General features: G+C 46.2%; 1 protein-coding gene across 1 annotated transcript; it reads right to left on the bottom strand.

The window, feature by feature from the left end:
• Positions 1-603: 603 nt before the first annotated feature.
• Positions 604-12,358, bottom strand: LOC125516104 (disease resistance protein RGA5-like). The gene is made up of 13 exons (XM_048681583.1): positions 12,007-12,358; positions 8,477-10,015; positions 8,317-8,397; positions 7,886-8,038; positions 7,473-7,636; positions 7,231-7,378; positions 7,028-7,150; positions 6,718-6,805; positions 6,188-6,628; positions 4,961-5,792; positions 1,967-4,015; positions 1,605-1,713; positions 604-1,478 (listed from the first exon to the last, which is right to left on the bottom strand). The coding sequence occupies exons 2-13, from the start codon at positions 9,902-9,904 to the stop codon at positions 1,293-1,295; spliced, it is 5,802 nt and encodes a 1,933-aa protein (XP_048537540.1). The 5' UTR covers positions 9,905-10,015; positions 12,007-12,358; the 3' UTR covers positions 604-1,292.
• Between the last annotated feature and the right edge of the window lie 886 nt (positions 12,359-13,244).

The raw sequence follows: 13,244 nt of genomic DNA, 5'->3' as shown, positions 1-13,244 counted from the left end.
AAAATGGTTTTCAAGACCGCATCTCGACCAACGCCACTCACCTCATAAGTAGGGGGAGGGGTGTGGTATAGGGAAAGTTCTTGAGCAGGATTAGATGTATTGGGGACAAAGGAGTCGTATTAACTGGCTAAATCTGGTGATAATAATACAAGCTACTTCGGGAGTGGAGTGAAATCGAAAGTATCAAAGATGACCCAGGTGTTTGGCATGATGATCTATCAGCCCTTAATCCTTTCATCTCAGACTACTTTATAGGTTCGTTCACAACCAAGTTAGCGGCCTGAATACAAACCTCCAAATGAGGTCATGTTGAGGGTCTGAAAGATGATGAAATTAAGATGCACTTTTACAAGATTGCATGACGGAAGAGGTGAACGTGTGCTTTCCTCTGCGGGGATTTGAAGGCCGCGGGCCCAAATGGTCCTAATGCAATATTCTTTAAGAAGTGCTGGCATATTTTGGCAGATAAACTTACTGATGAGGTTTTGGAAGCAATCTATAATAACATAGTTTCGGAGTGTTGGAATGACACCATCATAGTTCTCGTACCTAAAGAAAATCCCCCTTTGACTTCTTTTAAAAAAACAAAAAAATTGACCAAAATGATGTGAATAGTGATCTATCATAGCAAATAAATTTGTCTTCTTTGCTCTGAAGTCGACATTGATTTTTTGTTCCTGAAAATTTATACTAACTGCGAAAATAAGTAAAGATTATTTTAAAAATACTTGTAAACTATTTTAACATTTTGTTCAATTATTAAAAATATATCTCCATATAGGATGTACCTACAACCAGGAACCAAGGTGTATTTCCCTCGTCAGTCGGTCACACCAAATGGGCACCTGCGTAGTGCTAATCGTCAGCAGGCCGCAGTGGGGGTTGAGGCTCGTAGCAGCCGCCGCTGTTGGTGTCACCAGGCGTCGGTTTCCGGTGTGGGTGGCCGGGTAGAGCCTCGTGGCTAGTGGCTGCCGCCTGCCCCTGCTGCTGCTGCTGGTGTCACCAGGCTTCTTGCCGTGGGGGTGGAGACTGGTGGCTGCTGCTGCTGCTGGTATCACCAGGCGTCGGCTTCTTGTGCTGCTTCTTCCCGTAGCTGACGCCACGACCGTGAGCCAGGTGCTCGCAGACCTCGCTAAGGTAGAGGCAGACCGCACGCGTGGGTGGCGAAGGGGTTGGACTCGGGCTGGCCACCATGCTCCTGGAACGCAGCACGAAGGCGTCGAGCGCATCTGAGTGACCCCCACGCCTGGTGGCTGGTGCAGTGGGCAGGGGCAGGGGCAGGGGCAGGGCGCTCAGCGTCTCCTCATACCGGCTCGGCGTCTGCCCCTACCAGCTCGGCGTCTTCTGTGGTGTACTGCCAGTCCCAGCAAACAACGACACCCCGCCACCGCCGCTAGATCCACCACCGCCGCCCAGGGCAGCCGGGCTCTCTGGTTCTTGTATGCATCCTTTCGAATTGATATCCGTGTGTGGTGTAACTGAAATATCCATGCACATCTTTTGCAAATCAGAATTTACTAAAACTACTTGCAGTCCAGCTCTATTCTCCTTTTCAGAAAACAGATTGATGGAACTACGATTATATTTGAGGGGAGGGAACTCACCGTACAGGGTAACGATGGTGCTACCGACTTTTTTGGTTCCTCGATTGAACTACCTGACTTCAGGTGACCTGAAGCGATAGTTGATGGCAGATTGGGAAGTTGAGACAACCTGGAGAGAACAAAAAAAACGTCAAAACGTTAAAGACAAGAGGAAATGACAATATACGTACACTATAGCAAGCTTTGTTCTGGCTAAAACCACATTGTGCGATGTTTTACAGTGCTTGGAAAATGGCCAAGAAAGATTTGTTATAGCACTTGGTCTTTTTTCCTGACAGATAATGGTAGCATTGAAGGAAAAGAAACCGTTGAATAAAGGCAAAGTTGCGAGGAATTGCTTCGTGAATAAGGAAGATTCGTACCCACTATCAGCATGTTTGTTCATCACATATTTTTCACCTAATGAGACTTTTTCTTGGCTCCAATGATGTTTCTCTGAAGGACGACATTCTTCCTCAATCAGATCCACCCACTGTGTGTTACTTCTAGGAAACCTTGGGTGCTTGTCAATGGCATCGTGGATCGCTGACTCTGCAGCCCTCCAGTCAGATTCGGTGGTAGCTCCAATTTGTGCAGCAATGCACTGGAGGGTTAGAAGGTGCTCAATTCCGGCTAGCATATTGTCATACTTCTCCCCGATATGGGAATTGAAACCTAGCTTGAGCCTACGAAGATTGGGCATGGCTCCTGCCATGAAAGACATGCAAAGTACACCACATCTAAACTTGAAATACTTGAGAACGGGGAATGCCTTGTCGTTGAAGACGATCCTTCCCTCAGGAGCTGTCTGCACAGACAGCCAGAGAACTGTGAGAGAAGGTAATCCTGTAAGGATAGCAATATCACTCATCGGCAGTTCTCTGACAGCAACTTTTATAATGCAGATTTTGCGGAGTTGTCCGATGCACTTGGGAAGTCTGGAAAAGATGCAAATGGGCATCAACAACTCAAGTCTCTCGAGAAAGAAGGGGGCAGACATGCCGCTCGAACCATCAAAAAGAACCACCGTTCCAGCAGTACCAGTGGTACGGGCAGCCAGAGTGAGAGATTTGAGGTTACAAAGTTTCCCGAGTGAAGAGGCCAGAGCTATCAGATTTCTCTTCAAATGTTCACTAGAGAGTGATGAAGAATATGTGAGATGAAGATCCCGCAGGTTTGTCAGCTCACCAATGCCCCATAGGTTGTCTTCAGAACAATTGCCAAGGTCAAAATACATGAGTGTACGTAGAGATCTGATGCACCCAATCCCACTAGGTAGATTTGCACCTCGAAGACTGAGATGCAACAAGCTCGGAAGTCTAACAATGTCCGGTGGAATATCAAGTACTTGTGCATTTATTTGCAGTGTTTCCAGGTGTTTCATCCCTTCAATCTTATCTGGTAGCTTTACAGTGACATTGCATGTGATCTGCAAATATCTCAACCGAAAAAGTTCACAAATTCCTGCGAGGTTCAATGTCTTGGTTCCAGTATCATCCCAAAGATGAAGTATTAGTACTCGAAGAAGCTTAAACACGACAAATGAAGGCATGCAGTTAAACAGGCCAGAAAAGAAAAGTGATCGAACTTGTGATAATCTGGTGCTTTCTGGTGTAGTTGCACATGTTGCACTGCCGAAGTGGAGCGACAATCGACGAACTTTATCAGCAAGTGGTATTGTTGTTTGCGAATAATCCACTACAGTGATGAAGTTCTCTTCAATGGACTTGTATGTAATGAGATCAAGTACCACCTGGTGTACTAAATAAGATAACAACTCATAATCGCAGTTGATATCCATAGCTTGGATCAGGCCCATACAGACAAGCTCCTCAAAATAGCACCCAGCAACTTCCTCCATGTCTTCACCTTCGTTTGCACATATGAAACCCTCAGCTACCCATTGCTTCACTGAGTCTTCTTTCAAGAATAGGTAGCCCTCTGGATATGTACTAAGATGGAGCAGACAAGTCTTCAAATGATGTGGAAGATTAATGAAGCAAATGTTCAATATTGGTCCCATAAACCCTTCCATTGTAGGATTATCCCCAATAATGCAATCAAAAGAATTCTGTGTACTGCCCCACTGCTCTAGTTTCTCAGGTTGGCTTGCTAAAATTCTGGCTACAATGATGATTGCTAGTGGCAAGCCACCACAACTTCTTATAATCTGAGGTGTAACATCATCAGACTGTGGAGGACTTTGATTTCGTGAGACAAGAATTCTTTGGAGCAGTAACTTCTCCGAGTCAATATCACTGAGAGGTTCCATTTTTAAAATATGCTCAGGGAAAAAACAACAACATGCAAGAGCTACTTCCATAATTTCTGTCGTAGTAACTATTCTGCTGAAACAATCACTCTGTGGAAAAGCGCGACTAACCACATCCCACACTGATGTAGCCCACATGTCATCAATTATAATTAAGTACCTGACAGATATTTTATACATAGCATGCTTGTTAGCCAAACACCAAGGGGACAATATAAAATAGAAAAAGAGTAACATTTGAGGTTTTTCAAGAGCATCATTTTTTTAAGATGATTCAGAGAATTCTACTGTACAGTGCAGCGCATTGACTTCTGTGATTTTCAATGTGATGTCAGGACACCTGTTTCATTGAATGTCAATTCTTTTTATGAATAGATACTCTTTATGGCACTCCATGGATAGTATAATTAACCTGACAAAAAATTCATTGGCCCTGTTAAGAGATCAGAAAAACATCGACCAAGAAAACCATAGCAAACGGCAGTGACAGAATTCCTAGATGTTGACTCTCTTTTCTTTTCTGTTTCCTTTTTTAAGAACAGTAGGGAGAGTGCCTAATCCCTTTATGGGATCGCTCCTAGAAAAGCAATATAATCAATCTCAATTTAGCAAACCAACGAACTTATGTTATTTTCAGTATATCTTCTAAGGGCGTGTTTTGAGTGTAGTTGTTTTCAGAAGTAACTGCTGGAAAGCAGTCCAGAAAAACAACATGGATGCACAAGATGTGGGTGATTTCTACGGGCCAGGAGCTGAAGCCCAAATGAACAGAGGTAAACTTTTTCTCGAATACGACAGAGGTAAACTTGGGAACAAAGTAATTTGGCTTATCTCTAATCCCTTGCCACATCTGACGTCTTCTCATGTGGCTTGTGGCGTCGGGTGTACTGTTGTCTTCACTTGACACTACTATTCCGCATTATTAAAGTGGAGCTAGAGAATTGAAATACTGTATGCTGATTTTCCTTCCCAAGAAAATAGATCTATGTTGCAAATTGAAATGTGCATATAATTGGACAGCGATTATAATCATCGGCTCCACAAACTGAAAATTTCTGAATAGACTAGTATAGCAGTAAATGAAATGGCTACAGAGCACTATTACCTCTTGTCTTGTAGATATTCCCTGAGGCCGTTGATGAGGTGGCGCATCTCGCCATGGTTTGGAGGTTGGTGCGGCCGAACTTGGAAGAGTATGTTCCTAAGAATACCTCTCATATCGGGTTTTTGGGCTGTCTGCACAAATGCCCCGCACTCAAATTGTCCACGGAGCATACCCCACAACCTTAAGGCAAGAGTGGTCTTACCGATCCCTGCAACACCAACAATGGACACCACCTTGAGCTGCTCTTCTCCATCGATCAACCACCGCTCGAGCTCTTTCGATGGGCCTTCTATGCCAACAAGATCATCAGGATCTGGCAAATTAGTTGGACGGCCATGGGCAATACGTGAGTACCCAGGATCGGAGCCGCAATCATCAAACTTGTACCGCCAGTATCGCTGAATCGCCTCATATGCTCGAGACCTGAATTCTGAAATTTTGTGGGAGATCCCAGGTCGCCACTTGTGCCTCTCTGGAAGGCGGTCAATCTTTACCCGAGAAAGGGTTTTATTTTTGCGGTGATTAGCTATAGGGATCTTGGCACGGCCATGAGCATGGACGAATTGGTCGGCAAAGTCCTCCATGTCATAGGACAGCTCGCGCACATCCTTCATCCAGTACCTCGCGGCCATAGGAGGGTCCTGCGGCGCATCTGAGAGCTTCAGCATGAAGTTGTATAGGATGCACAGATCAGCCGTGAGATGATGGATCTCATCCATCAGAACCCCCCGCAGAGCCCAGTGTTTGGTCGCAAGGAGCTCGTGGAGCTTCCGTGGAAGGGAGCCCATGGCGCCCAGAGAAGCACTAATTGGACTCAGCTCCATGTCCATATCTGTCACCAAAACATAGATTGTTAGATGTGAAATTTCGCTACCACTTTCTACACATGCAGGATAAAAGTAGGAGAGAGGAAGCCTACAGAAGAAGAGATCCAGGTCTGGATGTTTGAACTACAGCTACTCGGGCGGAGGAGGGCAGGTGGCACTGGAGCTCACCGCCGGCGGGCATCGATCAGGTGATCTATCTAACATAACGAAACATGCTATACTGATTTAACTAATTCTCAAGTGAGGCTCTGCAAGACCTAAATCATAACAGCCATCCCAGATCCCAAATGCCAATCAAGACTAGATCTAGATGGGACAAGTTTTAGACCATTCAGATAGTTTAGTACAATTAGCCCAATTAAGGTATGAGAATGGTATAAACAAGGAGTAACAAGCTTACCTTTTGAGATCTCAAGCTTGGAGAGCATGGTCTCTGTCTTTGGTGGCAGCCGCATCGGCCAGGGGGTGGTCGTGGGCAGCGATTCCGGCGCGAGGACGGAGGCGGGCGCGGACGCGGCGTGGTCGGGGGCCGGTGTAGCCATCTCGGGGGTGAGGACCTGCATGACCTCGACATCCAAGAGAACCCCGTCACGCATGGGCACCCACTCGACAGCCGCGTCCGCCGGCGCCTGCAGCACCTTTTGGCCCCCCGTTATCCCCATCAGGAACGGCTTGGCCTGCTGGTTGGCCGCCGCTGACATGGACTGCAGCCGCGCCGCAATCTCCGTGAAGACCGGCCGCTGCGCTGGGTCCGGGGACCAGCACTGCTCCATCAGCCTCCTCCACTCCGGCCCGCAGTTGGACGGCACCGGCGGGCGCAGCGTGTTGTTCACGATGCCACCTGGATGTTCGGTCAACCACAGTTTAAAGATATATACACCTCACAAGTGAGGAAAAAAGAAAAACATCTCAAGGAATCATCAGACGTACCTATTATCGTGCTGTAGTGCATATTGGCATAGGGTTCCTCCCCGGTCAGGATCTCCCACAGCACGATGCCGAACGAGAACACGTCGACCTGCATCCATGCCGAAAACAACAAGCTTGCCCTATTACTGTAGTTACTAGTACTAGTTTAACTTCTTCCTCACCAAACTCTAAGCTAGTCGGTCAGGCCAGAAACAAAACAACCACTAACATACATACGTGATGTAGGTTAGTCAGGCCTATATTTCTAAACAAACAAGAACAATCTCTACAAAAAATAGAGTTGCTGCAGCCAGGGGCAGACATGATTTACCTTCTCAGACACCTTGCTGCTGCTCCCGTTGAGCAACTCTGGGGCCATCCACGGCAGCGTCCCCCTCACGCCCCCCAAAACCAAGGTGTTCCTTTTGATTTTGGACAATCCAAAATCACCCACCTAGATAACGACGACGGTAAATTTACTCAGGTGGTCATTACAACACTATTTTAAATGGATGGAACAGAAATTCGACTTACTTTGCAGATAGGGCGTGCGTGGTCTCTGAGGTTGACCAGCAGGTTATCGCACTTCAGGTCAAAATGCACAATTTTCTTCGAATGCAGATACTCCATTCCGAACGCCGCATCCATCGCTATGATGAGCCGCTTACGGAGATCAGGACACCTTTCAAGTTACAAGAGAAATTTTTTTTTGCTTAGCTATTTACGTTTTAGATCCAAAGAAGGACAAGTACAAGAAAAACACCAGAAGATCTTACTTGTCCTTCCGCTGCAAGACATGCCAAAGAGAACCATTAACCATGAACTCTGTCAAAATCGCTAGGGTACCGCCTGGCCCGTCCTTCACGACGCCATAGAACTCTACGACGTTTGGATGGTGAAGCTTTGACAGAATCTCAGCTTCTCGCCAGAATTCTTGTGCCTAGAAACCACAATATTTAGACCATCATATCATTACCGCACCCAACAACTCCGTTCTACTGAAATTTCAGCTGTGGTATATAACACCACATTGATAATATGACTCACAGATTTCGAGAATGTTAATGTTCAGTAATGCTACAACTACCTTTCATATTCAGAGCCTACTGTCATATAGTATATGCTAGAAAAGCGTGAAATCAAACTAGCATACTTAAAACACAAGTTCAACACACGTTCAGGAGCTAACCAGCCTTTCTTGCTCAGATGATTGTCCTGTGAAACAGCTTTTCTTGATGCGCTTGACAGCCACATCAATTCCTCTCCATTTCCCATGGTAAACGGTTCCGAAAGTGCCAGAAGCAAGTTCCCTAAGCTCATCGAGATCTTCATTCTTGATAATCTGTTAAAATATATTTTTCCCAAAAGAATAAAGTGAGCATTGTTGGCATGTCACTGGTCATGCTCGTAACAGAGGTTGTGAGGTGCCCTTTGGTTGGCAGAACCATTGGATATTATGCACCCAAAAAATGCTAATATTGTCTTTCCAGATCTAACAATAACACTTAAACGTGTTGACAAAAATGAACAAAGATAGCAATGTCATGTGGCTTTAGATGATTCTGCTTTGAGAATTTAGCTAAAACATATTAAGTTTGTTGCAACACAAAACCACCATACCTGCAACTGTTCAAAATCAGAATCTCGAAGAGAAGCATCCATGACTTGTGCGGCAGTTCTGTCCTCTTTGAACTTTGGTTCCTGAAGCCATTATAATCATAAATATGACAACACAGTGCGATGATAAAAGAGACAGTGGACTTCTACTAAACATGCATACCTCAAAATCTGGAGCAGGCAGATTCGTATTGTCCCCCATAGGTACATATGGATTGTCAACTTGAAATGCTTCAACACTCCTCTTCATCTTTGGGTGATGGTCAATATGTGATGAGGCATAAGCTGGAGGCATGCTGCTAACATCAGCAACTATGATGGAAGGCTCTGCCTTCTTCTCAGCGTCAAAATTGTAATTAGGATACAAACCCTTCATGCTGATTGCATCATTATCTTCTCGGAATGTATAAACCCCTTCGTCAATCTTTACCAGGCGTTGGTCATTATTCTTATTTGGGAACTCATCCTTTGCAAAGAAATCAGAAAGAATATCAGGGGGGAGGCGGTCATTGATGTCCACAAAAATATCTATGTTCTCTGAGTTAGCAGCTGTAGATTCACTGTCTACAACAGCTCGAGTAGTGCTCCAGAAGTTTTTCTCAAACTGTACTAGGCAATCATCGCTAGATGGTTCATTCAGGTTAAGTGATGGGGCCCCTGAATTTAAATTTTCAACTCCTTCGACAGAATCAGCAGCCTCTGCAATGAATTCTCTAGCCGCACCAGACTGAGACTGAGGTATTAGAAACTGAGCAACTGAATCATCAGATTTTGACAACCGGTTATCATCAAAATCGAGCGAGGAAATCAGAAAAACACGGCGCTTCTGAGGACCTCCTTCACTTTCAATCATGGCGAATTCATCCATCATGTTTGTCAAATCCTCATCGCTTGACACCAAGACCAAAGAATCGAGATCTTCACCAGGAAGCTGGTACTTGATGATATGGGGCTGGTTGAAGATGGCAAGCGTCTTTTGTCTGAGCTCCTGCCAGGAAATATCCTTGCTGATTCGAATTATGCGCGTCTCACCACCAACATACGTAAGCTTCCCGTCACTGGGCCGGGGTAAGATTTTGCCCCCAAAGGTGCATAGGAAATTGATTCTCCTGAAGGTATCTGAAGCTTCGGAAGAAGCATAGCCGTGAGACAGTCCCCGACTACTGCCATCACCTGACAGAGCTCGCGGACCCGACCTAGTCGACGAGTGCCTGCTTCTATTCTGAACCTGAGTAACAGGTTTTCTTTCAGACTCCTGCTGCGGATCGACAATAGGTGTGAGCATGAATATATCAGGACCAGTTTCTGATGCCGTGTGGCTGGCACCAAGCATTCCTCTCAAGTCCATGTAACCACTTGTCGCAGCGTTCTGGTCCCCAGACGTACCAAGGTGTTTCTGGGACATAGCACTGTCCCTCGTGAACTCGAGGGCAAACTCCTCCCCGGTCTGGATAGAATAATTGAGAATGGGCTTGACAGTGCCCGGCGCATGGCACTCGGGGAGGCGAGGAGTAGCAGTGGAAGGCGAAGTCGACGGCACGTGCATGGCTCTCTGGGCAGCAGAGCCAGCCGCGTCCCTTGGAGGGTCCATTGCGCTGTCAAGTGTTGTTGCAGTTCATATCATTGACGCTTCCTTACTACTTGCGAGCAGTGTGTCGAAGAGTTGGCACTTGGCAGGCAGGAAGGGAAATGTGAACCTGACCTGAAGTAAACAGGCATAAGAATGTATGTCAGATGTAACCATGAAACGAACAAGATCATTATTCATTAGCAAGGAACACCTGAAACTATACAAGCCTACACTAGATACATGCTGATGCTGCTCCCTTATGGGTAACACAGAGGGGCGCGCGCACGCACACACACTCCTTCCATTTCGCTGTACACAAGTAGTAAAACTCAGAGGGTGTGCAAGCAAGCAAGACTTAGGAACCTATTCGAGTCAAAGCCAAGTAAACAAGAGGTTGCCGACGTACACAAGTTGGTCCGATTCAAAAAATGGAGTATACAAACTACACAAGTCTACACTAGAAAAATGAACAGGGGACACCTGAAACTATACAAGCCTACACTAGATAGACATTGTTCCAATATGAGTTATATTATATGATACGCTTGTTCCATTTCCTTGCAAGGAATAGGTCGCCTGTTGAGAAACTTCCAGTCTATTCATCTCCAATAACGATAGTACAAAAAACACTAGAGGTAATAAGAATTACAACCAGATCCATGGACCACCTAGCGACGACTACAAGCACTAGAGCGACCGGAAGGCACGCCGCCTCGAATGCACGGATACTTCAACCGACAACCGAATCCGTATCAGATACCGTATCCGATACCGATACTCCTCCAATACGCCCTTGATACATATCCCTGGAGTATCCGAGAGTAAATAATTTAAAACAATTGCGATACTCAAGGGATACTTAGCCAGTACGTTTTGGATACTTTTCCAGCCCAGGTAAGAGCCCACTCAGCCCAGTTCAGAGGCAAAATTAGCAACCCTAGTGCCCCAATGCCCCCCATCCTTTCCCTCACAGCGTCTTTTCTCCCTCCCGTGCTCGCACCAGGCAGCGGTTGTGTCGCCAGCGGCTGCTCACCCAGGTCCCAAGGCCAGTGGCGGCGGCGGCTAGCCGGCGACGAGCTGCTCCTCCTCTTCACCAATGTCCCCTCACGCAGCAGCCATGTATGTACACTTGTCCTTCCCAGCCAAGCTCATATCCTCTTCTTTCTTCTCTAATCTCTGAAGATCTCTTATTCTCATCTCCTCCAGATTGCTTTGAGTATAGCTACAACTTATCCGTATTGGTACTTTTAATGACGAATTTATGTATCCGCATTGGCCCGATACTGGTACCCATATCCGTATCAGTGCATTCGAGGCACCGCGGTCATCACCCCTCCCTCGCTGGAGCCGAGCAAACCTTGTTGTAGTAGACAGTCGGGAAGTTGTCATGCTAAGGCCCCGTAGGACCAGCGCACTAGACGGGAAGTTGTCGCTGATGAAGAAAGTCATATATCGAAAGCACCAAACAAGAGAAACAAAGACTGGATCCAGACAAATCCATCAAAGATCAGCACCGACCGAATCCCGCGAGATCCGTTGGAGGCACACCTCCACATGTCCTCCGGCGATGCTAAACGCATCATCGGGACGGGGATAGAACATGATAGACATTATTCCTACCGCCGGTAGGGGGCCGAGATGCTCCACACCTCCATGTCCGAAAGGCCATCGAAGATGGGGCAGACTAGCGGTGGCGCCGACAGGAGATCGCCTGTTGTTGAGGTTACATACAAACAAACAAACAGAGCATACAGGCAGTAAAAATCGGTGGATGTGCAAGCAAGCAACTAATAAGGTCTAGGAGTCGATTGGAGTCAAAGTGAAGTAAGCAGCGGTTGCTGGTGTAGGTGCAGATTGGTGGAATCAGGCATGGAGATTAAACAAGAATAAATCCGTCCGTGGTTTCAAGGGATTGCCCACAAATTTCCATGGTAAGCGATGACAAAATACATAGATGGATACAGCAGAGATACAGGTAGTATAGAAGGAGAAGAAGAAAAGTGAACCCTAGGTGAGTAAACATGGGATGGGGGCATCAGGGTGGATTCGGGAATAGTTATTGACCCGACGGAAGCTGGGATTAGCGCTCGCTAGTATTATCGAAGAAAGTTAAGGCTGGTTACCGTCCAAGTTCCGAGTCCCGGTGGAGTGGATCTCCGCTCCCCGCCGCCGGGTCGCCGGGTCGCCAGTCCAGCAGAGGCGCCGCGGCGGCGAAGGGAGTAATTGGTGGGCGCGCTTGAGGTTGAGACTGGGTGGTCGGAGAGGACGAGCGGATTTGAAACTTGTTGCGCACAAGCACACATGGCACAGGAGAGGAGAAGAGAGAGAGAGCAGAGAAGAGAAGGGGATGAAGACAAGAGGAATGGAGAAGGAGCAGAGGGTGCGTGTTAGGCTTCCACTATGTAGACCAAAAGTGGTGCCATATTCACTTTTGATTCATTTGACATCGGTGCTCTTCATTACCCAGCTGGTGCCTTAAGAAAAATTATGGGAACCGGAGCAACTAGATGCTCCGATGCCAAATTCAGTGAGGCAATAGGAAATCCATATCTTGCATGCAGACTAGATGGAATGGGTTCTGTGTGAGAGGAAGACTAGTACTTCGATCAATTATTCTGCTAGATGTGGGCCAGTCTTTCACCGGTGCCAAATTATCTACATTGTGAGAGGGGTGCCAAAAGCTTTTCATCTGACATTGATGTATATGTGGCACACTTGTCAGAATTTTGGCACCAGATACATAGTGGAGGGCCTTAGGATCTTTGGTAGTACAGTATTATTATATTTTCTCCATTTTTTATGCAAGCAATTAACGTATAAGGGCATCCACACGGTGGTTGGAGGCTGGCTTGCCTCTAAGCCGGGACCACCCATGCCCAGCCTCTAAGCTCAGCACAAAAATGTCGTAGTGTATAGCCAACGGGTTGAGATTTGATAATAAGGTGTCACCTTGTTGGCTAGGATAGCACGGTGTTATCTAGCTCATCTGGGTTCGAGTCACGAAGTGATTCGTGATGTTTGGAATTTTTTCTACAAAATATACCTTCAAGGGCAAGTCTTGAATGGCCTTGTTTTTTTTATAGCCAACGGGTGGGTTGATGCCTACGAATATACAACTCTTTTCCTAACTGAGTCCCTCTCATCGTTTTGCATGTCCAGCGCTATTTCTTTTAGGTCAATACAGATTGTTTTTGAAACTTTTTACGGTACATTAAATATATTTGGACCATTCATTTTATTTGATTGGAGGGTCCAAATGAGCCAATACTACACTAGATCTCTGGTAGTGTATTGAGTAGTTAAGGGCATTTTAGGTAGTTAACTATTTATCAATCGTAGTACTAGTTAACTATTTATCAAT

The sequence above is a fragment of the Triticum urartu genome, chromosome 6 (genome assembly GCF_003073215.2).
Source record: "Triticum urartu cultivar G1812 chromosome 6, Tu2.1, whole genome shotgun sequence".
In the NCBI taxonomy this organism is placed as follows: domain Eukaryota; kingdom Viridiplantae; phylum Streptophyta; class Magnoliopsida; order Poales; family Poaceae; genus Triticum; species Triticum urartu.
This window is presented reverse-complemented; position numbering and strand designations above follow the sequence as displayed.

Bases quoted from the DNA above. Each gene is read 5' to 3' on its own strand.
- LOC125516104 (XM_048681583.1), bottom strand. From the start codon at position 9,904: ATGGACCCTCCAAGGGACGCGGCTGGCTCTGCTGCCCAGAGAGCCATG. The intron at 7,379-7,472 runs GTAAGATCTTCT...GTAACTTGAAAG, and splicing joins GTCTTGCAGCGGAAGGACAA to GTGTCCTGATCTCCGTAAGC. The intron at 1,479-1,604 runs GTGAGTTCCCTC...TGGATATTTCAG, and splicing joins CACCATCGTTACCCTGTACG to TTACACCACACACGGATATC.